Raw genomic sequence first — 26,692 nt, 5'->3', positions numbered from 1 at the left:
TAAAGTGCTCAGAATTTATCTTCCATGACAAAATTTTCAGGTAAGCTCTTCAACAACGATATTCAGGTGACTTTAGAGGTAAAATAGACAGAACGAGATAGAGGACTGGTTAAGGCGTTGTAGGTAACAGAAGACGCTGTGATGGCCGAGAGGTTAAGGCGTTGGATTCGAAAGCCAATGGGGTTTCCCGCGCAGGTTCGAACCCTGCTCACAGTGCTTTGACAAAGCTGTCTTTTTTTGCCACATGTCAGGGACGTAATATGGATAATGTCCTTAAACCGTGGACTTGTCCTTTGATTCAAGTGCTCAGAATATGTGTTCCTTGACAAACAGTTCAAATAGGCTCTTCAGTAGATAGTCTAGTCTTTACAGAAGTAAAGTGGACAGGATGAGAAGGCCGACTGGTTAAGGCCTGAAATTTTACATAGCAAGCTGCGATGGCCGAGTGGTTAAGGCGTTGGACTTGAAATCCAATGGGGTCTCCCCGCGCAGGTTCGAACCCTGCTTGCAGCGCTATGGCAAACCTGTCTTTATTTTTAACATATACTTAGTGATAATGGATAATGTCCTTAATACATGGAATTGTTCAGTGATTCAGGTGCTCAGAATATATTTGCCTTGACAAACAGTTAAAATAGGCTCTTCAGTACAGATACTGTTGTTTCTGTTAGAATTACGTTGGAAATACTGAGAGCCAGGTGGTTAAGTCCTCAGATTTGAAACCCAATTGGGTCTCCCTGCTCTTTTTCAAAATCTTATTCTCAGTGAATAGTCCACTTGTACTTTCTCTGGGCATAGTTTTTTGACTTGCACATTAAACTTCCAAACTTCACAGCTTGCGAAATAAGATCAATATGTCGTGCCATCAAGTTGACCATTTTACACCAATGATGTCTGTTTCCAAATCCCAATCCCTTTACTTGCATTCCAACAGCTGCAATGGCCGAGATCTTTCGACGTTGGACCTGAATTTCAATGGGTTCTCCCCACCCATGTTCTTACCTTGCTCGAAGCGTATAGCCCACTTCTGCTTTCTCCTCATCACTTTCCGTAGATTCCTACTGCTGCGATGGCCAAGTGGTTTCAGCATTGGAATTGACATCAAATGTGTTCTCCCTGTACAGTTTTCAACTCTGCTTACAGGGTGATGATAAAGTAGACCTTTAATAATTGGATGTATCTCTTCTGAATTTAAATTTCCTTATTTTATGGTCTCGTCCAACGATTGAAGTGCTCAGATAATAGCTTATTTTACTTTGCTTGAAAATATTTCAATTAGGCAGTTGAATTTGGATACTTTTGTCCTTGTGTGATCTACCTAAGGAAAGCTTTGATTGCCGAGTGGTTGAAGCATTGGACTCGAAATCCAATGGGTTCTCCCAGCGCAGGTTTCAACTCTTGACGATCCAGTCCTTATTTGTAACATATCATTGGGGACTTGATATGGATAATGCCTGGACATGTCCTTTGATTAAAGTGCTCAGAATTTATCTTCCATGACAAAATTTTCAGGTAAGCTCTTCAACAACGATATTCAGGTGACTTTAGAGGTAAAATAGACAGAACGAGATAGAGGACTGGTTAAGGCGTTGTAGGTAACAGAAGACGCTGTGATGGCCGAGAGGTTAAGGCGTTGGATTCGAAAGCCAATGGGGTTTCCCGCGCAGGTTCGAACCCTGCTCACAGTGCTTTGACAAAGCTGTCTTTTTTTGCCACATGTCAGGGACGTAATATGGATAATGTCCTTAAACCGTGGACTTGTCCTTTGATTCAAGTGCTCAGAATATGTGTTCCTTGACAAACAGTTCAAATAGGCTCTTCAGTAGATAGTCTAGTCTTTACAGAAGTAAAGTGGACAGGATGAGAAGGCCGACTGGTTAAGGCCTGAAATTTTACATAGCAAGCTGCGATGGCCGAGTGGTTAAGGCGTTGGACTTGAAATCCAATGGGGTCTCCCCGCGCAGGTTCGAACCCTGCTTGCAGCGCTATGGCAAACCTCTCTTTATTTTTAACATATACTTAGTGATAATGGATAATGTCCTTAATACATGGAATTGTTCAGTGATTCAGGTGCTCAGAATATATTTGCCTTGACAAACAGTTAAAATAGGCTCTTCAGTACAGATACTGTTGTTTCTGTTAGAATTACGTTGGAAATACTGAGAGCCAGGTGGTTAAGTCCTCAGATTTGAAACCCAATTGGGTCTCCCTGCTCTTTTTCAAAATCTTATTCTCAGTGAATAGTCCACTTGTACTTTCTCTGGGCATAGTTTTTTGACTTGCACATTAAACTTCCAAACTTCACAGCTTGCGAAATAAGATCAATATGTCGTGCCATCAAGTTGACCATTTTACACCAATGATGTCTGTTTCCAAATCCCAATCCCTTTACTTGCATTCCAACAGCTGCAATGGCCGAGTTCTTTCGACGTTGGACCTGAATTTCAATGGGTTCTCCCCACCCATGTTCTTACCTTGCTCGAAGCGTATAGCCCACTTCTGCTTTCTCCTCATCACTTTCCGTAGATTCCTACTGCTGCGATGGCCAAGTGGTTTCAGCATTGGAATTGACATCAAATGTGTTCTCCCTGTACAGTTTTCAACTCTGCTTACAGGGTGATGATAAAGTAGACCTTTAATAATTGGATGTATCTCTTCTGAATTTAAATTTCCTTATTTTATGGTCTCGTCCAACGATTGAAGTGCTCAGATAATAGCTTATTTTACTTTGCTTGAAAATATTTCAATTAGGCAGTTGAATTTGGATACTTTTGTCCTTGTGTGATCTACCTAAGGAAAGCTTTGATTGCCGAGTGGTTGAAGCGTTGGACTCGAAATCCAATGGGTTCTCCCAGCGCAGGTTTCAACTCTTGACGATCCAGTCCTTATTTGTAACATATCATTGGGGACTTGATATGGATAATGCCTGGACATGTCCTTTGATTAAAGTGCGCAGAATTTATCTTCCATGACAAAATTTTCAGGTAAGCTCTTCAACAACGATATTCAGGTGACTTTAGAGGTAAAATAGACAGAACGAGATAGAGGACTGGTTAAGGCGTTGTAGGTAACAGAAGACGCTGTGATGGCCGAGAGGTTAAGGCTTCGATTCGAAATCCAATGGGGTTTCCCCGCGCAGGTTCGAACCCTGCTCACAGCGCTTTGACAAAGCTGTCTTTTTTTGCCACATGTCAGGGACGTAATATGGATAATGTCCTTAAACCGTGGACTTGTCCTTTGATTCAAGTGCTCAGAATATGTGTTCCTTGACAAACAGTTCAAATAGGCTCTTCAGTAGATAGTCTAGTCTTTACAGAAGTAGAGTGGACAGGATGAGATGGCCGACTGGTTAAGGCCTGGAATTTTACATTGCAAGCTGCGATGGCCGAGTGGTTAAGGCGTTGGATTTGAAATCCATTGGGGTTTCCCCGCGCAGGTTCGAACCCTGCTCACAGCGCTTTGACAAAGCTGTCTTTATTGGCCTTGCTGCTATTCCAGTTTCAACTGTTCTGCCTGCGGTTACGGAACCCCTACCTGTCCCAGACCTGCTGTTTTCAACTCTTAAATGATCGGCTATGAAAAGCCAACTCAGATTTATTCCTGATTATTATTTGACCATGCTTGTCATTTATGAACATTTTGAAAATCTTGGCTCTCTCTAATTTTCTCCTTCTCTCTTTCTTTCTCTCGGAGGACCTGAGCCCTGGGACCATACGTCGGGACTGCCAGGCGTGGTGGCTCCTTGCTGTCCCCAGTCCGCCTGGCCTTGCTGCTGTTCCGGTTTCAGCTGTTCTGCCTGCGGTTATGGAACCGCCACCTGTCCCAGACCTGTTGTTTTTCAACTCTTAATGATCGGCTATGAAAAGCCAACTGAAAATTATTTATGATTATTATTTGACCATGCTGGTCATTTATGAACATTTGAACATCTTGGCCATGTTCTGTTATAATCTCCACCCGGCACAGCCAGAAGAGGACTGGCCACCCCTCATAGCCTGGTTCCTCTCTAGGTTTCTTCCTAGGTTTTGGCCTTTCTAGGGAGTTTTTCCTAGCCACCGTGCTTCTACACCTGCATTGCTTGCTGTTTGGGGTTTTAGGCTGGGTTTCTGTACAGCACTTTGAGATATCAGCTGATGTACGAAGGGCTATATAAATACATTTGATTTGATTTGATTCTGACATTTCACACTTTCTCGGCAACGTGGCTGGTTTTCCTTTTGTAGTCCGTGATTGTCTGTAGTCTCTGCCACATACGTCTCGTGTCTGAGCCGTTGAATTGCGACTCCACTTTATCTCTATACTGACGTTTAGCTTGTTTGATTGCCTTGTGGAGTGAATAACTACATTGTTTATATTCTGCCATATTACCAGTCGCCTTGCCATGGTTAAATGCGGTGGTTCGCGCTTTCAGTTTTGCGTGAATGCTACCATCTATCCACGGTTTCTGGTTAGGGTAGGTTTTAATAGTCACAGTGGGTACTACATCTCCTATACACTTCCTTATCAACTCAGTCACCGTATCCGTGTATGTGTCTTGATTATTTTCGCAAGCTACCCGGAACATATCTCAGTCCACGTGGTCAAAACAATCCTGGAACGTGGATTCCGATTGGTCAGACCAGTGTTGAATAGTACGAAACATGGGCACTTCCTGTTTGAGTTTCTGCCTATCGGACGGGAGGAGCAAGATGGAGTCGTGGTCAGATTTGCCGAAAGAAGGGCGGGGGAGGGCCTTGTAAGCATTCTCGTAAGTTTGAATAGCAATGGTCGAGAGTCTTAATAGCCGAGAAGGACATTCAATATGTTGATAGAACTTCGGCAGCCTAGTCCTCGGATTTGCTTTGTTAAAATCCCCAGCTACAATAAATGCAGCCTCAGGATATGTGGTTTCCAGTTTGCATAAAGTCCAATGAAGTTCTTTGAGGGCTGTCAAGGTTTCGGCTTGAGGTGGGATGTAAATGACCGTGGCGATGACGGAGGATAATTCTCTTGGGAGATAATAGGTTCGGCATTTAGCAGTGAATTGGTTTAGGTCTTATCTGACCAACAGAGCACAAGTATGTAATGTTGGTGATGTTCTGTCAGAGGCCAAAGAAATATCCTGTGGAGTACCGCAGAGATACATTTTAGGGCCTCTTATTTCTTATACACGTTAATGATATGCCAGATACAGTTTTTTTTACATTTTATCTTTATTTAACCAGGTATACTTGTTGAGAAGAAGTTCTCATTTACAACTGCGACCTGGCCAAGATAAAGCAAAGCAGTGCAACACAAACAACAACACAGAGTTACACATGGAATAAACAAACACAGTCAATAATACAGTTAAGTGCAGCTTTATGCTGATGACTCAGTCATACTGATATCAGGGAAGGATACAGATAACAGGAGACCCTGCGTAAGGAATTGCATTTTGTTAGAGATTGGTTGACTGAAAACAAATTGTCGCTACATTTGGGAAAAACTGATTTCGTTTGGAACAAAACGTAGATTGCTTAGGGCTGACAAGACAAAGGCAAACTGTGCAGGGAAGGATATTGAATCTAAAACAAGTGTAAGTTATCATGGTGTGTCCCTAGATCAATCACTTTCCGGAGACCTGATTGCTGCTAAAATTCATTCTAAAATGGCGAACAAATCGTAACACTGGATATTTTAACATCGAAGTTAAGAAACGGCTCGTCTCACCCTTGATAAAAATGTTATTTGGATTATGCCTGCTTGGTATAGTGGGCTGTCAAAAAAGCTGAAAAAGAGAATGCAGGTCATGCAAAATAATGTTATCGGGTATATGCTGAATGTTCCCCCTAGGACCCACATAATGTTATCAGGTATATGCTGAATGTTCCCCCTAGGACCCACATAATGTTATCAGGTATATGCTGAATGTTCCCCCTAGGACCCACATAATGTTATCAGGTATATGCTGAATGTTCCCCCTAGGACCCACATAATGTTATCAGGTATATGCTGAATGTCCCACCTAGGACCCACATAATGTTATCAGGTATATGCTGAATGTCCCACCTAGGACCCACATAATGTTATCAGGTATATGCTGAATGTCCCACCTAGGACCCACATAATGTTATCAGGTATATGCTGAATGTCTCCCCTAGGACCCACATAATGTTATCAGGTATATGCTGAATGTCCCACCTAGGACGCACATAATGTTATCAGGTATATGCTGAATGTCCACCCTAGGACCCACATAATGTTATCAGGTATATGCTGAATGTCTCCCCTAGGACCCACATAATGTTATCAGGTATATGCTGAATGTCTCCACTAGGACCCACATAATGTTATCAGGTATATGCTGAATGTCCCACCTAGGACCCACATAATGTTATCAGGTATATGCTGAATGTTCCCCCTAGGACCCACATAATGTTATCAGGTATATGCTGAATGTCCCACCTAGGACCCACATAATGTTATCAGGTATATGCTGAATGTCTCCCTTAGGACCCACATAATGTTATCAGGTATATGCTGAATGTCCCACCTAGGACCCACATAATGTTATCAGGTATATGCTGAATGTCCCCCCTAGGACCCACATAATGTTATCAGGTATATGCTGAATGTTCCCCCTAGGACCCACATAATGTTATCAGGTATATGCTGAATGTCCCCCCTAGGACCCACATAATGTTATCAGGTATATGCTGAATGTCCAACCTAGGAGTACAAGGGGTTCCGGAAGGTGGGCTTGTTGCCTTTGGAGTCCAGAGTGGACCAACTTATATCTAATCACATGTCTGACATCTTAAATGATTGTGTCCCAGGTTATATGAAAAACCACATTGATATTGTCTATAACCAACACAGTTACAATACCAGAGCTAATGTTATGTCATGGAAAAATCGCAAAAGTAAACATGTATTTGTCATCAATTTAATCATGTATTTGTCTGTGGAATAGCCTACCTTTGGCGATCAAGCAAAGAAAAAGTAGAAATAGCTTTTATAAAGCAGGAAAAGGCTTTCATTTGGAAAAGGTTGTCCAAGTAAGAGAAACCACTCCACTGCTCCTTGTGCCCCCTACTGCTGGTCAGGTGTACTTATTTGAATGATAGGTATGATAGGTCCATTAACTGCTCTAGAATAATGATCAACAAAGGTACTAACATAGTTAGAGCAAACATGGCAGTATGGTTTAGTCAATATCAAGCTGTTCTTCTGACTGGCTATTAACTGAAGTTCGTGGAAAAAGAGGGTGATAATAAATTAATCTGATTCCATAGTTAGAGATTGTTTTAACGTGAAATTAATGGTTGATTTTTAAGGTTAGGGAGAAGTACAGTGAATAGTGCCACTTCTTAGAATGTCAATATAAATTAATGTATTTATGGTTGTTTGTAATTTTGTCTTGTGTTTTGTGTTACTGTTTTTACCATCGAGGACCACTTTGGAAACAAGCTTTTAATTAATACTTTCAAGTGGTAGCCTCTAAGTCGACATTGTACATTTTGTTGTGTCTGTTACCCCAAAAATAATTCATTGATTCTTGAAGAAATGCCTCATGAGCTTAGTTCAACTGTGGTATCCCATCAGAACCAAAAATACAAGCTTTAGACTAAACACTGTAGACTACAGCCTCAACACATGGTTAAAACTATCATTTTGATTTCATGGATGGTCAGTTCTGCATCCATAGCAGTCTATGAATTTGAGTGGCAGGAATCTTAGCAGTTAAGAGCATTGGGCCAATAACTGAAAGGTTGATGGTTTGAATCATGTTATGTACACCTCTTGGAGGGAACGCAACACCCCGCTTCATTCAACTCCCCGTGGAGTGAAAGAGGTAAAGAGGTACGTGACTGTAGGTGCGGGTAAGAATGACAGAGGCAGAGAATATTATCGTTAACGGGGAATTTATTCTTCCTTCACACAGTAATTTGGGGAAAAGGGGCTGGACGGAACCAAAGCAAAGAAAGTTAAAGTTAAAGAGCCCCCTCTCTTACCTTACCTACCCACCCACTACTTACCTATTCTTAATGCCACCTGGCACGCTAACCAAAATACAGGGGGTGGTCCGCACAGGTCTTACCTAGTGTGCATAGACAGAGTACATATTACGGGTATATGTATGCCCGCAGGCCTCTTGCCTAAGCAATCCTAAGGTGCCTTCCCCTTCCCCCCTGGGAACAAAAACAGAATAATTACTAATGTAAAGTGAGTAATTTCAATAATCAAAAACAGTCCTTTTGACATAAACATACCTCTGCAGGACCGGCTACAAAATACTTTACAACAAATTATACAGACCCACAACAAAACACAGGACATACAAATAATGCTATCTCTCTTAACAAAGGAACACTGGATTTTCAAGCTGCAGAAGGAGTTTGTAATTGAAAACAGCTGTTTCCTCTGACAAGACGGAGGGTTCAGAGCTCCAATCATTGAGGGGCCGACAAATCAGCTGCTTACAATCCAGAAAGCAATTTCCTGAAATACACACATACAAACACATACAAACCCAAAACAGCACAGAAACTGGGGGACGTAACAAATCCCCTTGGCCGACTCTGTGAAAAATCTGTCGCTGTGCCCTTGCACAAGTCACTTAGCCCTAATTGCTCCTGTACATTGCTCTGGATAAGACTGTCTGCTAAATGACTCAAATTTAGTTTTTTTTAAATAATTAAAATTTTAAAAAATCTCCAGGCTCATCCCTAAGCTTTTCATCAATAATAATCATAATATAGTTTCATTAAGGATTCTACTCATTCATTTCTGAAGAAAAAAACAAATGTGAAACATGTATGAATAGGCTATTGCGTTTAGCCACACAACTATCTTTATATCTTTATTTTTTATATATTTTACCAGGTAAATTGACTGAGAACACATTCTCATTTACAGCCATGACCTGAGGAATATTTACAGGGGAGAGGAGGGGGGGATGAATGAGCCAATTGTAAACTGGGGATGACTAGGTGACCGTGCTGGTATGAAGGCCAGATTTGGGAATTTAGCCAGGACACTGGGGTTAACACCCCTACTCTTACTATAAGTGCCATGGCATCTTTAGTGACCACAGAGAGTCAGGACACCCGTTTAACGTCTCATCCGAAAGACAGAACCCTACACAGGGCAATGTCCCCAATCGTTGCCCTGGAGGCATTGGGGTATTTTTTTTTAGAGCAGAGGAAAGGGTGGCTCCTTCTTGCCCTCCAACACCACCAATGGGTTTTTAATCTATTTGAGGCGGAGTAAACAGGCTACATTTCTAGGACTGGGAAGTTACCATAGTTCATGTGTTACCATGGTTTCAGTCACCATTTTCGTTTTGAGACATGTAGCTAGCTAGCCCATTATCATGCTGTTGTAGAAGAGATCTGTCATGATCATGTTGTAGAATATCTGTGTCGCATGACAGAAAGACAAAACACACATCTTAGATCATTTAAGATAACTTTTGGGCACGCGTTGTAACATTGTATCTGGCTAAATCTTTCGGGAAATACAAGTCAATAGGTTACCTACCTATGAAGCTACGAGGACAGAGAGTGTAGAAGAGAAAACGAACTCCTATTGTTACAGGTAGAGATATGAATTGATATACTGTAGCTAGCGTGCTGAAAATGATAACGGAGAGAAAGAGGGATATCTCATCATGTCCGTGTCAAGTGCATGTCCAAATATTAACGACGTCTGGAATCCAACAGTTTCACTGGAATGATCAAACGGCAAGAGTCAGACAAACGCCAACCCTCAACATGTCAAACCGGTACATGTCAACAGCTCGTAGGCACGGTTTAGCTGAGACGCATCTCTCGACGCCAGGTAGGTTAACCTATCTTTTTTTATGAAATAATTATTTTCACCCGATTTATGCCCGTCTTAACTGAAATGTTGCTCTTTCATTTTTCTAGGAGCTGTATCTGGCCAAATAAACCAGGTGAGTGACAAAACAGGCTCCTCACACCGCTTTTTCAATAAAGCAAATTAAAGGCAGTGTAACGTTAATCTTATAGAATTAAATCGTCATTATGATTATCATTTTCTAAGTGTGCTAACAATTAGGGTGCAAACTGGTAGCTAAAATGCTGCCAGTAATACATTTTTAAAAAAGGTATGGGATGCTCCACAAACAATTAATTGGATCTCACAAATGTTTAGATCAGACCAATAAAGGTATATTGACTGAAACGTTGGTGTGCTATCTAAGTTTGTGGAGCATCCAACATCAGTGTAATGGACTTTCCATTTTATGAATATATTTGTTCTCTCTCCGTGCACCAGTAAACATGAGAGCTGTATGGAGTCTACGTATACTTTCCATTGACCTACTGGTAAAGGCTACCAAAAGAAAAACAAATGATGGCATACTTTCTGTGTAATTACAATTTGACTATGTCATTATACCTACCATATAGGTCAATGAAGTGCTACTAAAGTTTGATTATAGCTTTCCATAACCTATATAGGTACATTGCCTTGAGAAACGTCCCCCATTGCATATTCAGCTAAATGGGGCAAAATATCACATGGTTTAATTAATTAGAGAAAAACGAATTGGAGACCTTAATTAAAACTTGTATAATACGTCAGTCTTTACTTAACAAGTTTTTTCTATTGTACTACAGCTGTCCAAACTTATCTAAGGCTAATCTCATATTTAAAGTAGGGCTTTATAAAATAATAAGAATTTATAGTTATTATTTCTCAGATTTTGCTCCCGAATTCAAATTTGACAAAGTCTACCAACAGTCAGCTTTAATTAAGAAAATAATGAATGAACCGTTTATTGCCCACAGGACTTCTATATCTCTCATCTGATTCGTCAACTTGAGGACTTGGACATGTCAAGTGGTGTCAGAGCACAGAAGGTGATAACTGTAAAAGTACTTTCCTATAGTTTAGAGCATTTAGATGTACAGCATGTATGAGCAAGTCTAATCCATTTTACGGTTGTGGATGTGGCCACCTCCCGGGTGGCGCAGTGGTTCACGCCCAGGCTCTGTCGCAGCCGGCCGCAACCGGGAGGTCTGTGGGGCGACGCACAATTGGCATAGCGTCGTCCGGGTTAGGGAGGGTTTGGCCGGTAGGGATATCCTTGTCTCAGTATGTAAATGTAATAAAATGTATGCACTCTACTGTAAGTCGCTCTGGATAAGAGCGTCTGCTAAATGACTAAAATGTAAAGAAATGTAAAATGTTTCCAGACAAGGAATTGTTACCGGTTGTGTATGACCATTTCAACAAATTCCTTTGCCTTTAGCATAGTGTTGTTTTTAATGTCTTTAATAGAAATTACTTTAAAATGCATTTAATAGTCATCTTTTTAATTTCTTAGATATTTCCATCAACACTCAATTCAAGTATCTACCTGACCACCTGCCGTAGCCCATCAGAGTCTACATCAGTGTAAGTAGATAAATATTTTAAATGCCTGCTTACTACCCTAACTTGGTGACAGCTGGGCTATTCACAGGCGGAATGAGATCTTCAGTGTGGGAATATTACCCTCTGTATACCAGTCACCTGTATAGAGGACAATGGGATATTAAACAATGGGCCAGCCATTACCTTGATGGAGGGAAAATCAATCAGAAATGTACGCCAGCCCGTCTGACAGCATTTGGTGTCATGTTTGTTCTGCCGTCGCCAAAATACCGAACTTTAAATTGATTAACTTTTCATCGGAATCCATTAATAAAAACTAAAAATTGCCGTGTATCCAAACTCAAATATTAGGTTACTTCACCCCCATTTCTTGATTATCAAAAAGGAATATTCCACTCAAAATATAACCAAACATGATTTACCATTTACCTTGGCTGTAGTCAATTCACTAGGACAGTTTTTAGGTATCCGTTTTGCTTAGATAAGCTACTTAAAACACCACATTTGGTTGTCAGTATTACCAAAGGTGTAAATTAAAACACCTTTCAGGTTTATGGAGTTCGAAATTAAAATACATGTTTTATGTAATTATTGTAATGAAACAGCAGGGAGCAGGTCTCGAACCCTCGACCTTCTAGCCCGAGGTCCGGCGCGCTATCGACTGTGCCGCAAAGGCATGCTCCAGCTGCAGAGTCGATTTCCACGCTTATAAATCCAGGGTCATTACATTATTTATTAAGTTCGCCACACTGCTTAGCTCTATGCTATTTTTATGCCCTCTTTATCTTTAGCCAGAGCCAACCACAGAGAGCCCAGTTCAGGATGATCCACAGACGACCAACAATCAACATCCATCATCTCAACAGCAGGCTACGGCACCCGAGTTTCACCAAACATAACCAAGGGGAGGGCCGGGACACAAGCTCCAGTGAGTCTCTGTTGAAAATCACACCTGTCCAGGCGGCTTACACTGTCAATTTGAGGGACAGGAGAAGGGGCAATGGGGAGAGGAAGGTAAAGACATTCTACTGTTGGGGCCCAATGAATGACAGAGCAGGGCTTGGGTCAGGAACCAGCACTGATGGCTCAAAGCGAAACGATAGCAGCACACCAGCGGACATCCACTCTGACGCCAGCGATCTATCCGACCAAGAGAAAGGGGGTGCCCAGGCCCACGAGTGGGTCACGCCCGAAGTGGAGCTCCGGTTGAGACCTGAACCTTTCGACTTAGACCTGGACTCTGACTTGCACTTCTCGGAGTCGTCGGAGGCCCAGTCGCCATTTGCGGAGGTGCTCCCCGCATCTCTGAAAGTGCTGGATCTGACCCGGAGTCTGCCCAGCACGGCCGATTGGGAAAGTCGCCAGAGCCTGCACATGCGAGAGCCTTCATTGGTTGCCATCGTAAGCAGACTATCTGAAATGGAGGATCTGCAGGCGGCCACAGTACAGCGGGAGCTGACCAAAACGGGCCGGTGTCGGCCGGCTACGGCCGTCAGCCTGACCAGGAGCACTTCTCGCTTGAGGAAAGCAGATTCAGTTGTGTCCAGTGTTACGGAAGTGAGCCTGTCTCGCGACTCACGCACTAGGCCGACTTGTGCTCCTTACAAACAGAATCGCATCAGGGTGAGCGCAAGGCCACATATAGTCTTTAAGAGGCCCTGTTCCAGCTCAGCCAAACTAAACAGAACAGAGACCCTTGTACAGGTCCAGTCTTCGGGTGAGGGATCGACACCAAAACATACAGGTTGCACCAAAATCAGAAAAGCCAAAGCTAGCAAGAAAGGCACATTGACCTCCCGCAGAGTGTCACCACCAAGCTCTGCAAAGAAAATTAAAGCCAGGGACTTGAGAAAGGCACATTGACCTCCCGCAGAGTGTCACCACCAAGCTCTGCAAAGAAAACTAAAGCCCGGGACTTGAGAAAGGCACATTGACCTCCCGCAGTGTCACCACCAAGCTCTGCAAAGAAAACTAAAGCCCGGGACTTGAGAAAGGCACATTGACCTCCCGCAGTGTCACCACCAAGCTCTGCAAAGAAAACTAAAGCCAGGGACTTGAGAAAGGCTTAACAACTTGGAGACGGGGATTACACAGACTGTGCATTTTGAAAGCCTTTTTCCTTTGACAGGGTGTTCCTGATCACTGCACAATGTTCTCAAAGTAGAACATGACAGCTAAGTGAACTAGTGTACCCGTCAATGAATGTACAAAATATCTCATTAGACCTTACCTGAACCCTTTGGTGTCATAACGATATAACATGTCAGGCGATGTTATCTACGTAGGTACTGGAAGCTCGTTGACTAGTGGGAATTAGCATGCCTAAATAACACTTTGTTTAGGGCTCAAATTATACAAACTCTCTCTTGACTAGTTTGAATGTGTCCACAACTGATGTTTAACTTCATATTCTAGCACCCCTTAAATTCAAACCACGGTTGAGTCATGTTTGTTTTAAGTCAGTTGTCATTAAGCAGACAGGCTAAGTCATGTTTGATTTAAGTCAGTTGTCATTAAGCAGACAGGCTAAGTCATGTTTGTTTTAAGTCAGTTGTCATTAAGCAGACAGGCTAAGTCATGTTTGTTTTAAGTCAGTTGTCATTAAGCAGACAGGCTAAGTCATGATTGTTTTAAGTCAGTTGTCATTAAGCAGACAGGCTAAGTCATGTTTGTTTTAAGTCAGTTGTCATTAAGCAGACAGGCTAAGTCATGTTTGTTTTAAGTCAGTTGTCATTAAGCAGACAGGCTAAGTCATGATTGTTTTAAGTCAGTTGTCATTAAGCAGACAGGCTAAGTCATGTTTGTTTTAAGTCAGTTGTCATTAAGCAGACAGGCTAAGTCATGATTGTTTTGTGACATTTTGTCATTATGGCAACACGATTATGTAGGCTATGACAGCGTCCAAGTAAACATTTACCAAAGAAACTCAATCTTCTGATAGTCCGTATGTTTATTATATTAATACACAAATGAACACAAGTTGTTACGTTCTCAATAAAGGACAGAATGTGCACGCACATTTGATGTTATATCATAAGGAAACTGTAGTGTACAGTCATTTGGGTTGGATTACATTGAATAACGTGAAGGATGTAGACAAATGTGTGACATACATAAAAAAATTAAAAAATAGAAAATGTTAAAACAGAAATGTATATCTATCTGAAGAAATATCCACAGGGCTCATTCGTTGAACATGTCTCTGGTCTCGAGTCTTACATGGGCACCAAAGCAGAAAGAGGAGACTGAAGGAACCAAGGCAGGGAAGAGAAGTTCTGACTTACCCTGAAAAACAAAAACACAAAATTGCAATGTTACCAGTGATAACATGAATCTGGCCATATTTATCAATAACAAGAAAAAGTATTACCTTATTGTTGGTCACTTTGGCATAGATTTAGCCACATTATAACAAACGTTTAAATCGAACTAATACAATTTATCATGATTGCCATATACTTTCTCAGAATCCATAAGCAAAACATTGAGTTCATGAACAAATCTCAAAAGTCTAATGGGTCCAAAATCTCACCCAATGTGTCTAATACTGACTCGTTACGGCAAATGTGTCTAACACCGACTCATTATGGTAACAATGTGTCTAATACCGACTCATTATGGTAACAATGTGTCTAATACCGACTCATTATGGTAACAATGTGTCTAATACCGACTCATTATAATAACAATGTGTCTAATACCGACTCATTATGGTAACAATGTGTCTAATACCGACTCATTATGGTAACAATGTGTCTAATACTGACTCATTATGGTAACAATGTGTCTAATACTGACTCATTATAATAACAATGTGTCTAATACTGACTCATTATAATAACAATGTGTCTAATACTGACTCATTATAATAACAATGTGTCTAATACTGACTCATTATAATAACAATGTGTCTAATACCGACTCATTATGGTAACAATGTGTCTAATACCGACTCATTATGGTAACAATGTGTCTAATACCGACTCATTATGGTAACAATGTGTCTAATACCGACTCATTATGGTAACAATGTGTCTAATACCGACTCATTATGGTAACAATGTGTCTAATACCGACTCATTATGGTAACAATGTGTCTAATACTGACTCATTATAATAACAATGTGTCTAATACCGACTCATTATAATAACAATGTGTCTAATACCGACTCATTATAATAACAATGTGTCTAATACCGACTCATTATGGTAACAATGTGTCTAATACCGACTCATTATGGTAACAATGTGTCTAATACCGACTCATTATGGTAACAATGTGTCTAATACCGACTCATTATGGTAACAATGTGTCTAATACCGACTCATTATAATAACAATGCGTCTAATACCGACTCATTAGGGTAACAATGTGTCTAATACCGACTCATTATGGTAACAATGTGTCTAATACTGACTCATTATAATAACAATGTGTCTAATACCGACTCATTAGGGTAACAATGTGTCTAATACCGACTCATTATGGTAACAATGTGTCTAATACCGACTCATTATGGTAACAATGTGTCTAATACCGACTCATTATGGTAACAATGTGTCTAATACCGACTCATTATGGTAACAATGTGTCTAATACTGACTCATTATAATAACAATGTGTCTAATACTGACTCATTATGGTAACAATGTGTCTAATACCGACTCATTATAATAACAATGTGTCTAATACCGACTCATTATAATAACAATGTGTCTAATACCGACTCATTATAATAACAATGTGTCTAATACCGACTCATTATAATAACAATGTGTCTAATAGTGACTCATTATGGTAACAATGTGTCTAATACCGACTCATTATAATAACAATGTGTCTAATACTGACTCATTATAATAACAATGTGTCTAATACCGACTCATTCTAATAACAATGTGTCTAATACCGACTCATTATGGTAACAATGTGTCTAATACCGACTCATTATGGTAACAATGTGTCTAATACCGACTCATTATGGTAACAATGTGTCTAATACCGACTCATTATGGTAACAATGTGTCTAATACCGACTCATTATAATAACAATGTGTCTAATACCGACTCATTCTAATAACAATGTGTCTAATACCGACTCATTCTAATAACAATGTGTCTAATACCGACTCATTATGGTAACAATGTGTCTAATACCGACTCATTATGGTAACAATGTGTCTAATACCGACTCATTATGGTAACAATGTGTCTAATACCGACTCATTATGGTAACAATGTGTCTAATACCGACTCATTATGGTAACAATGTGTCTAATACCGACTCATTATGGTAACAATGTGTCTAATACCGACTCATTATGGTAACAATGTGTCTAATACTGACTCATTATAATAACAATGTGTCTAATACTGACTCATTATAATAACAATGTGTCTAATACTGACTCATTATAATAACAATGTGTCTAATACTGACTCATTATAATAACAATGTGTCTAATACCGACTCATTATGGTAACAATGTGTCTAATACCGACTCATTATGGTAACAATGTGTCTAATACCGACTCATTATGGTAACAATGTGTCTAATACCGACTCATTATGGTAACAATGTGTCTAATACCGACTCATTATAATAACAATGTGTCTAATACCGACTCATTAGGGTAACAATGTGTCTAATACCGACTCATTATGGTAACAATGTGTCTAATACTGACTCATTATAATAACAATGTGTCTAATACCGACTCATTAGGGTAACAATGTGTCTAATACCGACTCATTATGGTAACAATGTGTCTAATACCGACTCATTATGGTAACAATGTGTCTAATACTGACTCATTATAATAACAATGTGTCTAATACCGACTCATTAGGGTAACAATGTGTCTAATACCGACTCATTAGGGTAACAATGTGTCTAATACTGACTCATTATGGTAAATGTGTCTAATACTGACTCATTATGGTAAATGTGTCTAATACTGACTCATTATGGTAAATGTGTCTAATACTGACTCATTATGGTAAATGTGTCTAATACTGACTCATTATGGTAAATGTGTCTAATACTGACTCATTATGGTAAATGTGTCTAATAGTGACTCATTATGGTAACAATGTGTCTAATACTGACTCATTATGGTAAATGTGTCTAATACTGACTCATTATAATAACAATGTGTCTAATACTGACTCATTATGGTAAATGTGTCTAATACTGACTCATTATAATAACAATGTGTCTAATAGTGACTCATTATGATAACTGAAGTAGTTACTGATAGCATATTTGAAAATGTCAGGCCATGAGATGTCTACTAACAATTGACTTATGCAAAATGACATCATCACACATGCCCTGTCTTCCTGCTGACAGACATCAACGATTGAATAAAAATCTGCCAAGACTGACACATTTGCCTCTTCCTAATTTGTACCCTCCCTTGAGCTTTGCCCACATGGGGAAACAAGTGTCAGCCTCAGAAGATTTGAATGCTGCTGTTCATTTCTGTATGCAAGAATTTCCCCCGCTTTGTATGACGATGTTATATTGATGAGTCCACCTTTACAAATACAGTAACTCTCTCCAGAACAGAAACCTTTGTCCAGAGGAGGTTCCTTGCGAGACTCTTCTCTAAAAGGGCGGCACCTAGAACATATAGAGAAATAATGAACAAGTATTTTGGTTCAACTTTGACAGTTACAAGTCAAGCTACCTGACGCCTGGTGGTTCAACTTTGATAGTTACAAGTCAAGCTATCTGACGCCTTGTGGCAATCTGGAACCAGTTTAGAGCCATATGCGTAACCAAACACACTCAGGTACATGTGCAGCTTGGAATGACACTTTGTTAACCAGAAAGTGTCGGTCATGTGTAGACGAATACAACGATCAAGCCTTAACATCTTGTGAGAAGGAAACATTTGGAACCACAACTTTTTAATGGTTGAGTGTGGGTGAGTGTCTATGACAAATGCCTTCCCGGAAAACAGTAAGCAAAATGAATTCCCCATATTGTATTTTACATTAACCCCAGTGTTGTTGGCTTTTAGTATCTAATAAAAAGCTGGAGCACCCCCAGAGAACATTAGTGTAGAGGTGCTGACTATCGGCAAATTAACTGGGAGCTATACAACTAAATAGAGTCGCTGGGAGTTATACGAGTTTACGACTATTTATTACTATAGGTTACGGCTTTTAGTATCTACACATGCCATCAGAAATGACCTTGATAAGTGGCCTTGTGGAGGTCTTGTCTCTCTGAAAGTGGAGCCCGGGCTGGAGAAGGAAGTGCTGGACTGTCTCGCTCTCAGCCACCACAGGAAACATCATTGTGGGGAAAAACAGCACAAACAATCAGCGTCAGTGAAACAGCACACAAAAATGATGTTGTCTTCTGCTCCTTTGGTTTGAACTAAATCTAGCATGTAAGGGCCCGAATCCTAACTTTTGATCTGTACGTGTCAACTTTTGGCGCACAGATCTCAAGTTTGGATTCCAGCCTAAAAGTTGCTGAACACCAAAGTATTCTTAGTTTAGGTTTGGTGGATTTTAAACAGAACGCATTTCAGTTCATTGTTGACACTAAGGGGCCTGAACATTGGTATTTGTATGTAGGGAAGACATTTTATGGAAAAGGCATACATAGTGCATTAGCTACTCATTCAGGCTGTTTTATTTCTGCTTTGGTCCTATGAGAACATATATATATAACACCAAATAAAGTAGAGGCAATTACCGCTCATAACAAGCAGACTCAAAGCTCAGTGCAGGAATATCCCTGTATCAAAAGACAACATGGTCATTCAAAACATGAAAACCAATGACAGATAGCAGAGGGAAACAAAACACTTACAAAGTCTTATTCTGTTTTGTTTTTTTAGAGAGAACACACCTAGAAACAATTTCAACACATGCTTTTGTGTACGTAGCAAGATCGCTATCCTCACAGTTTCTAACATCGTAACACCGTAAAGGGAACGCAGAGAGAGAAAAAAAAGGTATTCATTACACAGTAGAGCAAATAAAACGTAGCTGTTGCATTAAGAGAAGTACACTGAAGGTGACAGCTTGTTGGATAAAGCCCCCCCCCCCCCCCCCCCCCCCGATCCAATTTCCTCTCTACAATTTGGATGTGTGACTGATTTGGATTTTTTTTTAAAATCCAATCTTTGCCATAGTGATTTGTTTTATGCTTAAGAAATATATAGTTGTCTTATAGAAACCATGTTTCTTGACATGTAAGAGATACCCTGGAGGAAGGTAAACCATGTCTACAGGGACATCTGGCTAAAACCATGTGTAATATATCAACAAATAAACATAAAAAAATAACCAGTTGAAGTTGATGAGTTTAGTTTTTTCTTCTAGGAGGGGGGGGATAGCTTACCTTCAATGTACTGAAAGTGGTATACAACCTGCTTTAAACATGAGGGGCCATCCCTGCAGGTGTGCTCAAGTAGAACCCAAGGACCCCCCAACCGTTTGGGTTTTCGGCACTGACAGACCTACAGGCAGCAGCAGAACGGGCATGCGGACCAGGGCCTGCACAGACACCCGGATGTGGGGACGGGGTGGGTAGGGGAGCGCTCGGGGTTTTCAATACCTGGGAGAGACGCGGATATAGACATCATTTATGCTGGCCCTGCACCACATCACAGGTAACAGTAAGTCAAAGGAGCTGCCAAGGTTGCAGGAGTTTAGTCTACTCACTGTACGAACATCCCATTCAAAAGGGTAAGGGCATTGGGTTACCCTCCCTGCTTGTCACAGCCTTGGCAACTCATGAATGACCGTTAACTCAAAAACTCTTCCCAACAACCAGAATTAACATTTGACTAACCCGTCCCTACAATCAGAATTAACATTTTACTTAACCCAATCAGAATTTTACAAATTTTACAGCAAAAAATATCATCTACCTTCAGTCACCTGCAAGAGGCCAATCAAAAAAACGGAAAATGTGATTGGATGAAAGTCCAACTCGAGTGGCTTACTGTCCATGAGATAGAGGGTTTATAATGGAGACAGAACTATTTGACTTGCAGGTAGGCTGAGACTGAACATATGCTGTGTAGCAGGCATTCTGCTAGGAACCCTACTAATGTTATTTATACAATCCAGAAGATCGATGAAAAACGGGAGAGTGTGTGTGTGTGGTTCAAACGGGGGAAGAAAGATAATACTACTTCCTCTCCATTAGCAGTGCCAGATGGGATGGGGGTCCAACCATAGTCCAACTAAGGACTCAGTACTGGTTGCGGCAATCAATGCGTGACTGTGAGTGGATACAGTACAAAGTGGTCAGAAGATCTTCTCCTGGATGTAGGGGTGCTGCAGGGCCTGGTTGATGCTGATTCTCTTGGCCGGGTCCAGCATAAGGGTCTGGTCCAGCAGGTCCTTGAGCTGGGCCACCTTCTTGCGTTGGTCCTCGGGCAGACGCTGGCAGCCCACCATGTCAGCCAGCAGCTCCTTGGTGGGGTTGATGGTGCTCATCACTGTCACCTTCTCCTGTGAATGGGCGGGACAGAAGAAAAACACGTGGGGAAGGGGGGAGAGCGAGGGAGGGAGGGCATGAGAGAGAGAGTTGGGATGAGAAGCGGAACGGAACACCACACAAGTGGTGTGGAGTTGGGCGGGGCAAGAGATCAGAGTCAAAAAAGACCCAGGGATGAAAATAAAACGTTTTTAAAAGAAGGAGAGAGGAAAACAAAACAGTTTTAAAAGAAGAGAGAAATGAGTGAAGAAAACAAAGATGGTAGAGAGAAAATTAGCAGACACACAGAAGGGGGGGGTGGAATAGGAGGAAAAGGAGAATGAAAAGAGGGGGAGAGAAAGAGGGAGAAAAAGAGTGGGAGAAAGAGGGGGGGATAGATTTGGAAAATGAGTAAGAGAACAGAACATAAATCCATACATCACAACATTTGAGGTTCGTTTGACTTTTTTTTAACGGATCACAAGGTTTTAGAGTCATCCTCAGGAAAGTTGGGTCCTTAAAAATATAGACACATGGCTTAGCTTACTATCCACAGAATGGAAAGAATGTGGAAAAGCAACATTCCCAAGAAGAAACAAGATCAGTTGACTGCTACTAGAGGGGGTATCCATTAACATTCCCACAGACAACAGAGAGAACAATAACCTCCTACCCTTTCAGTAACTCGGTCTACTTCGGTGTACAGGAAGTTGAGGTTCTGGTCAAAATGCTGGTCCTTGAACACACCTTTCCTGATCATCTGTGCAGGATAGAAAGATACTAGAGTTGGGGGTCAATTCCATTTCAAATTATTCCAGTCAGGAAATAACCGGAAACTCAGATTTTAGATTCATCAGATTCTTTTTAAAAATTGGAATTTCAGTAACACTTCTGAATAAATTGTTTTTCTGCTGTAAAATGTCCCTTAGTAGGGTGAAGGGAGAGTTTCTTTGGTTGGTGGATATTGGTCTGACCTTGTTGGGCATCTTGCCCTTGAGGTCCATGGCGAGCTTAATCATGTGGTTGTTGGTTTTCCCTGGGAAAAGGATCTTGCCCGTGTACAGCTCATACAGAGTGCAGCCGACGGACCACATGTCGATGCCGTAGTCGTAAGGCTTCCCGATGACTGCAAGCACAGATACAGGCTTTAGGGGACTTGGGACAAACTATGGCAAATTAGTATGTTTGATGAGTGTTGTGTTCATAAGGGCACACCGTTTCAAAAAGATTCAAAAAGTTTTATAACGGGGGAAAAAAGTAGCCCCTCCCTATTTTACTTACTAAACGTGAAAGTTGAATATTTTCCCTACAAGTTAAGACCTACAGCATTGATCTCCAATTGGTCGTGGAGAGCTGCTGAATGCACTAATTCAACCAATCAAGGACTTGATGAGCAGGTGATTAGTTGAATATAGCTGGGCTGGAGGAAAAGCCTGAACCCAGTAGCTCTCCAGGTCAAAGGTTGTGACAGGATTAAAAAAAGAACAGAGGAGAAGAACACAAAAGAGAAGAGTAGGAAAAGACATGAAAAGAGGAGTCTCACTAATCTCCGGCGCTCTGTAGAACCGGCTAACCAGGTAGGGAGTGATGTCATTCTCTGCCACGTGCGACGCTGAACCAAAGTCGCAGAGCTTGAGGATGGTTTTCGACTCGTTCACCTGTTGAAAACAAACCAATAAGAAAAAAAAATTATGCGACATGACCCATATAAAACTCCAGCCAACAGGTTTAAAAAGATCAAAGGTGACATCAAAGCCCCGTCAAACAGCACATTGTTCACACTGGGTGGGTTCAATTAGACTGACCACTGGGCTATGGCCCGTCATGTGTCCGGGAGAAACTGGTAAGGGTAGAGTGCCCTGATCAAAAGTGACAGTTATCTCCGCAAGCGGGTCATAATACCAACAAGGCATCATATCATGATGGATTGTTCGGAAATATACAACCTACTTTAAAAACATTTATTCTGCATTGAATGTTTGTTAAAATCTTCTCTCTGGGGCTACGACGAGTTAGAAGTGACTGTCTCTCTCTGGGGCTACGGTGGGTTAGAGGTGACTGTTTCTCTCTGGGGCTACAGTGGGTTAGAGGTGACTGTCTCTCTGGGGCTACGGTAGGTTAGAGGTGACTGTCTCTGGGGCTACGGTAGGTTAGAGGTGACTGTCTCTCTGGGGCTACGGTAGGTTAGAGGTGACTGTCTCTCTGGGGCTACGGTGGGCTAGAGGTGACTGTCTCTCTGGGGCTACGGTGGGTTAGAGGTGACTGTCTCTCTGGGGCTACGGTGGGCTAGAGGTGACTGTCTCTCTGGGGCTACGGTGGGTTAGAGGTGACTGTCTCTCTCTGGGGCTACGGTGGGTTAGAAGTGACTGTCTCTCTGGGGCTACGGTGGGTTAGAGGTGACTGTCTCTCTCTGGGGCTACGGTGGGTTAGAGGTGACTGTCTCTCTCTGGGGCTACGGTGGGTTAGAGGTGACTGTTTCTCTCTGGGGCTACGGTGGGTTAGAGGTGACTGTCTCTCTCTGGGGCTACGGTGGGTTAGAAGTGACTGTCTCTCTGGGGCTACGGTGGGTTAGAGGTGACTGTCTCTCTGGGGCTACGGTGGGTTAGAGGTGACTGTTTCTCTCTGGGGACTACGGTGGGTTAGAGGTGACTGTCTCTCTGGGGCTACGGTGGGTTAGAGGTGACTGTCTCTCTGGGGCTACGGTGGGTTAGAGGTGACTGTCTCTCTGGGGCTACGGTGGGTTAGAGGTGACTGTTTCTCTCTGGGGCTACGGTGGGTTAGAAGTGACTGTCTCTCTGGGGCTACAGTGGGTTAGAGGTGACTGTCTCTCTGGGGCTACGGTGGGTTAGAGGTGACTGTCTCTCTGGGGCTACGGTGGGTTAGAGGTGACTGTCTCTCTGGGGCTACGGTGGGTTAGAGGTGACTGTCTCTCTCTGGGGCTACGGTGGGTTAGAGGTGACTGTCTCTCTCTGGGGCTACGGTGGGTTAGAGGTGACTGTCTCTCTGGGGCTACGGTGGGTTAGAGGTGACTGTCTCTCTGGGGCTACGGTGGGTTAGAGGTGACTGTCTCTCTGGGGCTACGGTAGGTTAGAGGTGACTGTCTCTCTGGGGCTACGGTAGGTTAGAGGTGACTGTCTCTCTGGGGCTACAGTGGGTTAGAGGTGACTGTCTCTCTGGGGCTACGGTAGGTTAGAGGTGACTGTCTCTCTGGGGCTACGGTAGGTTAGAGGTGACTGTCTCTCTGGGGCTACGGTAGGTTAGAGGTGACTGTCTCTCTGGGGCTACGGTGGGTTAGAGGTGACTGTCTCTCTGGGGCTACGGTAGGTTAGAGGTGACTGTCTCTCTGGGGCTACGGTAGGTTAGAGGTGACTGTCTCTCTGGGGCTACGGTAGGTTAGAGGTGACTGTCTCTCTGGGGCTACGGTGGGTTAGAGGTGACTGTCTCTCTCTGGGGCTACGGTGGGTTAGAGGTGACTGTCTCTCTCTGGGGCTACGGTGGGTTAGAGGTGACTGTCTCTCTGGGGCTACGGTGGGTTAGAGGTGACTGTCTCTCTGGGGCTACGGTGGGTTAGAGGTGACTGTTTCTCTCTGGGGCTACGGTGGGTTAGAGGTGACTGTCTCTCTGGGGCTACGGTGGGTTAGAGGTGACTGTCTCTCTGGGGCTACGGTGGGTTAGAGGTGACTGTCTCTCTGGGGCTACGGTGGGTTAGAGGTGACTGTCTCTCTGGGGCTACGGTGGGTTAGAGGTGACTGTCTCTCTCTGGGGCTACGGTGGGTTAGAAGTGACTGTCTCTCTGGGGCTACGGTGGGTTAGAGGTGACTGTTTCTCTCTGGGGCTACGGTGGGTTAGAGGTGACTGTCTCTCTCTGGGACTACGGTGGGTTAGAAGTGACTGTCTCTCTGGGGCTACGGTGGGTTAGAGGTGACTGTTTCTCTCTGGGGCTACGGTGGGTTAGAGGTGACTGTCTCTCTGGGGCTACGGTGGGTTAGAGGTGACTGTCTCTCTGGGGCTACGGTGGGTTAGAGGTGACTGTCTCTCTGGGGCTACGGTGGGTTAGAGGTGACTGTTTCCCTCTGGGGCTACGGTGGGTTAGAGGTGACTGTCTCTCTGGGGCTACGGTGGGTTAGAGGTGACTGTTTCCCTCTGGGGCTACGGTGAGTTAGAGGTGACTGTCTCTCTGGGGCTACGGTAGGTTAGAGGTGACTGTCTCTCTGGGGCTACGGTGGGTTAGAGGTGACTGTCTCTCTGGGGCTACGGTGGGTTAGAGGTGACTGTCTCTCTGGGGCTACGGTGGGTTAGAGGTGACTGTCTCTCTGGGGCTACGGTGGGTTAGAGGTGACTGTTTCCCTCTGGGGCTACGGTGGGTTAGAAGTGACTGTCTCTCTGGGGCTACGGTGGGTTAGAGGTGACTGTTTCCCTCTGGGGCTACGGTGGGTTAGAGGTGACTGTCTCTCTGGGGCTACGGTAGGTTAGAGGTGACTGTCTCTCTGGGGCTACGGTGGGTTAGAGGTGACTGTCTCTCTGGGGCTACGGTGGGTTAGAGGTGACTGTCTCTCTGGGGCTACGGTGGGTTAGAGGTGACTGTCTCTCTCTGGGGCTACGGTAGGTTAGAAGTGACTGTCTCTCTGGGGCTTACGACGGGTTAGAGGTGACTGTTTCTCTCTGGGGCTACAGTGGGTTAGAAGTGACTGTCTCTGGGGCTACGACAGGTTAGAGGTGACTGTCTCTCTGGGGCTACGGTGGGTTAGAAGTGACTGTTTCTCTCTGGGGCTACGGTAGGTTAGAAGTGACTGTCTCTCTGGGGCTACGGTGGGTTAGAAGTGACTGTTTCTCTCTGGGGCTACGGTAGGTTAGAAATGACTGTCTCTCTGGGGCTACGGTGGGTTAGAGGCGACTGTTTCCCTCTGGGGCTACGGTGGGTTAGAGGTGACTGTCTCTCTGGGGCTACGGTGGGTTAGAGGTGACTGTTTCTCTCTGGGGCTACGGTGGGTTAGAGGTGACTGTCTCTCTCTGGGGCTACGGTGGGTTAGAAGTGACTGTCTCTCTGGGGCTACGGTGGGTTAGAGGTGACTGTCTCTCTGGGGCTACGGTGGGTTAGAGGTGACTGTCTCTCTGGGGCTACGGTGGGTTAGAGGTGACTGTTTCTCTCTGGGGACTATGGTGGGTTAGAGGTGACTGTCTCTCTGGGGCTACGGTGGGTTAGAGGTGACTGTCTCTCTGGGGCTACGGTGGGTTAGAGGTGACTGTCTCTCTGGGGCTACGGTAGGTTAGAGGTGACTGTCTCTCTGGGGCTACGGTAGGTTAGAAGTGACTGTCTCTCTGGGGCTACGGTGGGTTAGAGGTGACTGTCTCTCTGGGGCTACGGTGGGTTAGAGGTGACTGTCTCTCTGGGGCTACGGTGGGTTAGAGGTGACTGTTTCCCTCTGGGGCTACGGTGGGTTAGAGGTGACTGTTTCTCTCTGGGGCTACGGTGGGTTAGAGGTGACGCACCAGGATATTGTCAGGTTTGATGTCGGCGTGAAGGATGTTGCAACGTTTGAGCAGCTTCAGGGCCAGAAAGAGCTGCTGGCTGTAGGAGCGCACCGCCTTGATGTGGAGGCCCACGTCTTTGCCATACTTCTTCAGCACCTCGCGCAGGTTCATACTGAGGAGGAGAGTAGAGAGACACCACATAAAATATAGGTGCGAGTCACAAAATGGCACCCTATTCCCTAAATAGTGCCGACATTGCTCGTCCAAATATTTATATATTCTTAATTCTATTCTTTTAGATGTGTGTATTGTGAAATTGTTAGATATTACTGCACTGTTGGAGCTAGAAACACAAGCATTTCGTTCCATACGAAATAACATCTGCTAAACACGTGTGTGA

At 43.1% G+C, this 26,692-nt stretch overlaps 2 protein-coding genes and 6 non-coding genes across 15 annotated transcripts in view; 7 read left to right on the top strand and 1 right to left on the bottom strand.

Annotated features, from left to right (window-relative positions):
- Positions 1-135: 135 nt before the first annotated feature.
- trnas-cga (transfer RNA serine (anticodon CGA)) lies at positions 136-216 on the top strand. The gene has a single exon. It is a non-coding gene; the product is annotated as a tRNA-Ser (tRNA).
- Positions 217-431: 215 nt separating this feature from the next.
- On the top strand, positions 432-513 carry trnas-uga (transfer RNA serine (anticodon UGA)). Its single transcript has one exon. It is a non-coding gene; the product is annotated as a tRNA-Ser (tRNA).
- Positions 514-1,607: 1,094 nt separating this feature from the next.
- Positions 1,608-1,688, top strand: trnas-cga (transfer RNA serine (anticodon CGA)). Its single transcript has one exon. It is a non-coding gene; the product is annotated as a tRNA-Ser (tRNA).
- A 215-nt stretch (positions 1,689-1,903) lies between these two features.
- Positions 1,904-1,985, top strand: trnas-uga (transfer RNA serine (anticodon UGA)). The gene has a single exon. It is a non-coding gene; the product is annotated as a tRNA-Ser (tRNA).
- Positions 1,986-3,079: 1,094 nt separating this feature from the next.
- Positions 3,080-3,160, top strand: trnas-cga (transfer RNA serine (anticodon CGA)). The gene has a single exon. It is a non-coding gene; the product is annotated as a tRNA-Ser (tRNA).
- Positions 3,161-3,375: 215 nt separating this feature from the next.
- On the top strand, positions 3,376-3,457 carry trnas-uga (transfer RNA serine (anticodon UGA)). Its single transcript has one exon. It is a non-coding gene; the product is annotated as a tRNA-Ser (tRNA).
- A 5,634-nt stretch (positions 3,458-9,091) lies between these two features.
- On the top strand, positions 9,092-14,256 carry LOC129845603 (uncharacterized). 2 transcript variants are annotated; one of them, XM_055913471.1, is made up of 6 exons: positions 9,092-9,561; positions 9,687-9,804; positions 9,894-9,919; positions 10,779-10,850; positions 11,318-11,388; positions 12,159-14,256. In XM_055913471.1, exons 2-6 carry the CDS (start codon positions 9,738-9,740, stop codon positions 13,228-13,230), a joined length of 1,308 nt encoding a protein of 435 aa, XP_055769446.1. In that variant the 5' UTR covers positions 9,092-9,561; positions 9,687-9,737; the 3' UTR covers positions 13,231-14,256. The 2 variants fall into 2 exon arrangements, with proteins under 2 accessions (XP_055769446.1, XP_055769445.1); XM_055913470.1 differs by having other exon boundaries at positions 9,092-9,804.
- A 43-nt stretch (positions 14,257-14,299) lies between these two features.
- LOC129845602 (serine/threonine-protein kinase PRP4 homolog) overlaps positions 14,300-26,692 on the bottom strand; it is a 34,654-nt gene continuing 22,261 nt past the window's right edge. The window contains exons 11-17 of one of the 7 annotated variants that reach the window (XM_055913467.1): positions 26,311-26,464; positions 22,364-22,478; positions 21,795-21,946; positions 21,494-21,580; positions 18,573-20,855; positions 17,945-17,994; positions 14,300-14,652 (exon numbers count right to left, since the gene is read on the bottom strand). In XM_055913467.1, coding sequence (XP_055769442.1) covers positions 20,649-20,855; positions 21,494-21,580; positions 21,795-21,946; positions 22,364-22,478; positions 26,311-26,464 — 715 coding nt within the window. In that variant the 3' untranslated portion in view covers positions 14,300-14,652; positions 17,945-17,994; positions 18,573-20,648. Of the gene's footprint in view, positions 20,856-21,493; positions 21,581-21,794; positions 21,947-22,363; positions 22,479-26,310; positions 26,465-26,692 lie in introns of all 7 variants that reach the window. The other 6 variants (XM_055913464.1, XM_055913465.1, XM_055913463.1 and 3 more) reach the window with 6 other exon arrangements.

The sequence above is a fragment of the Salvelinus fontinalis genome, unplaced genomic scaffold, assembly GCF_029448725.1.
Source record: "Salvelinus fontinalis isolate EN_2023a unplaced genomic scaffold, ASM2944872v1 scaffold_0327, whole genome shotgun sequence".
In the NCBI taxonomy this organism is placed as follows: domain Eukaryota; kingdom Metazoa; phylum Chordata; class Actinopteri; order Salmoniformes; family Salmonidae; genus Salvelinus; species Salvelinus fontinalis.
This window is presented reverse-complemented; position numbering and strand designations above follow the sequence as displayed.

Coding starts and splice junctions, on each gene's coding strand:
- LOC129845603 (XM_055913470.1), top strand. CDS start 9,603: ATGATAACGGAGAGAAAGAGGGATATCTCATCATGTCCGTGTCAAGTG. Junction 9,805..9,893: donor GACGCATCTCTCGACGCCAG/GTAGGTTAACCT, acceptor TCATTTTTCTAG/GAGCTGTATCTGGCCAAATA. Junction 10,851..11,317: donor GTGGTGTCAGAGCACAGAAG/GTGATAACTGTA, acceptor TTAATTTCTTAG/ATATTTCCATCAACACTCAA.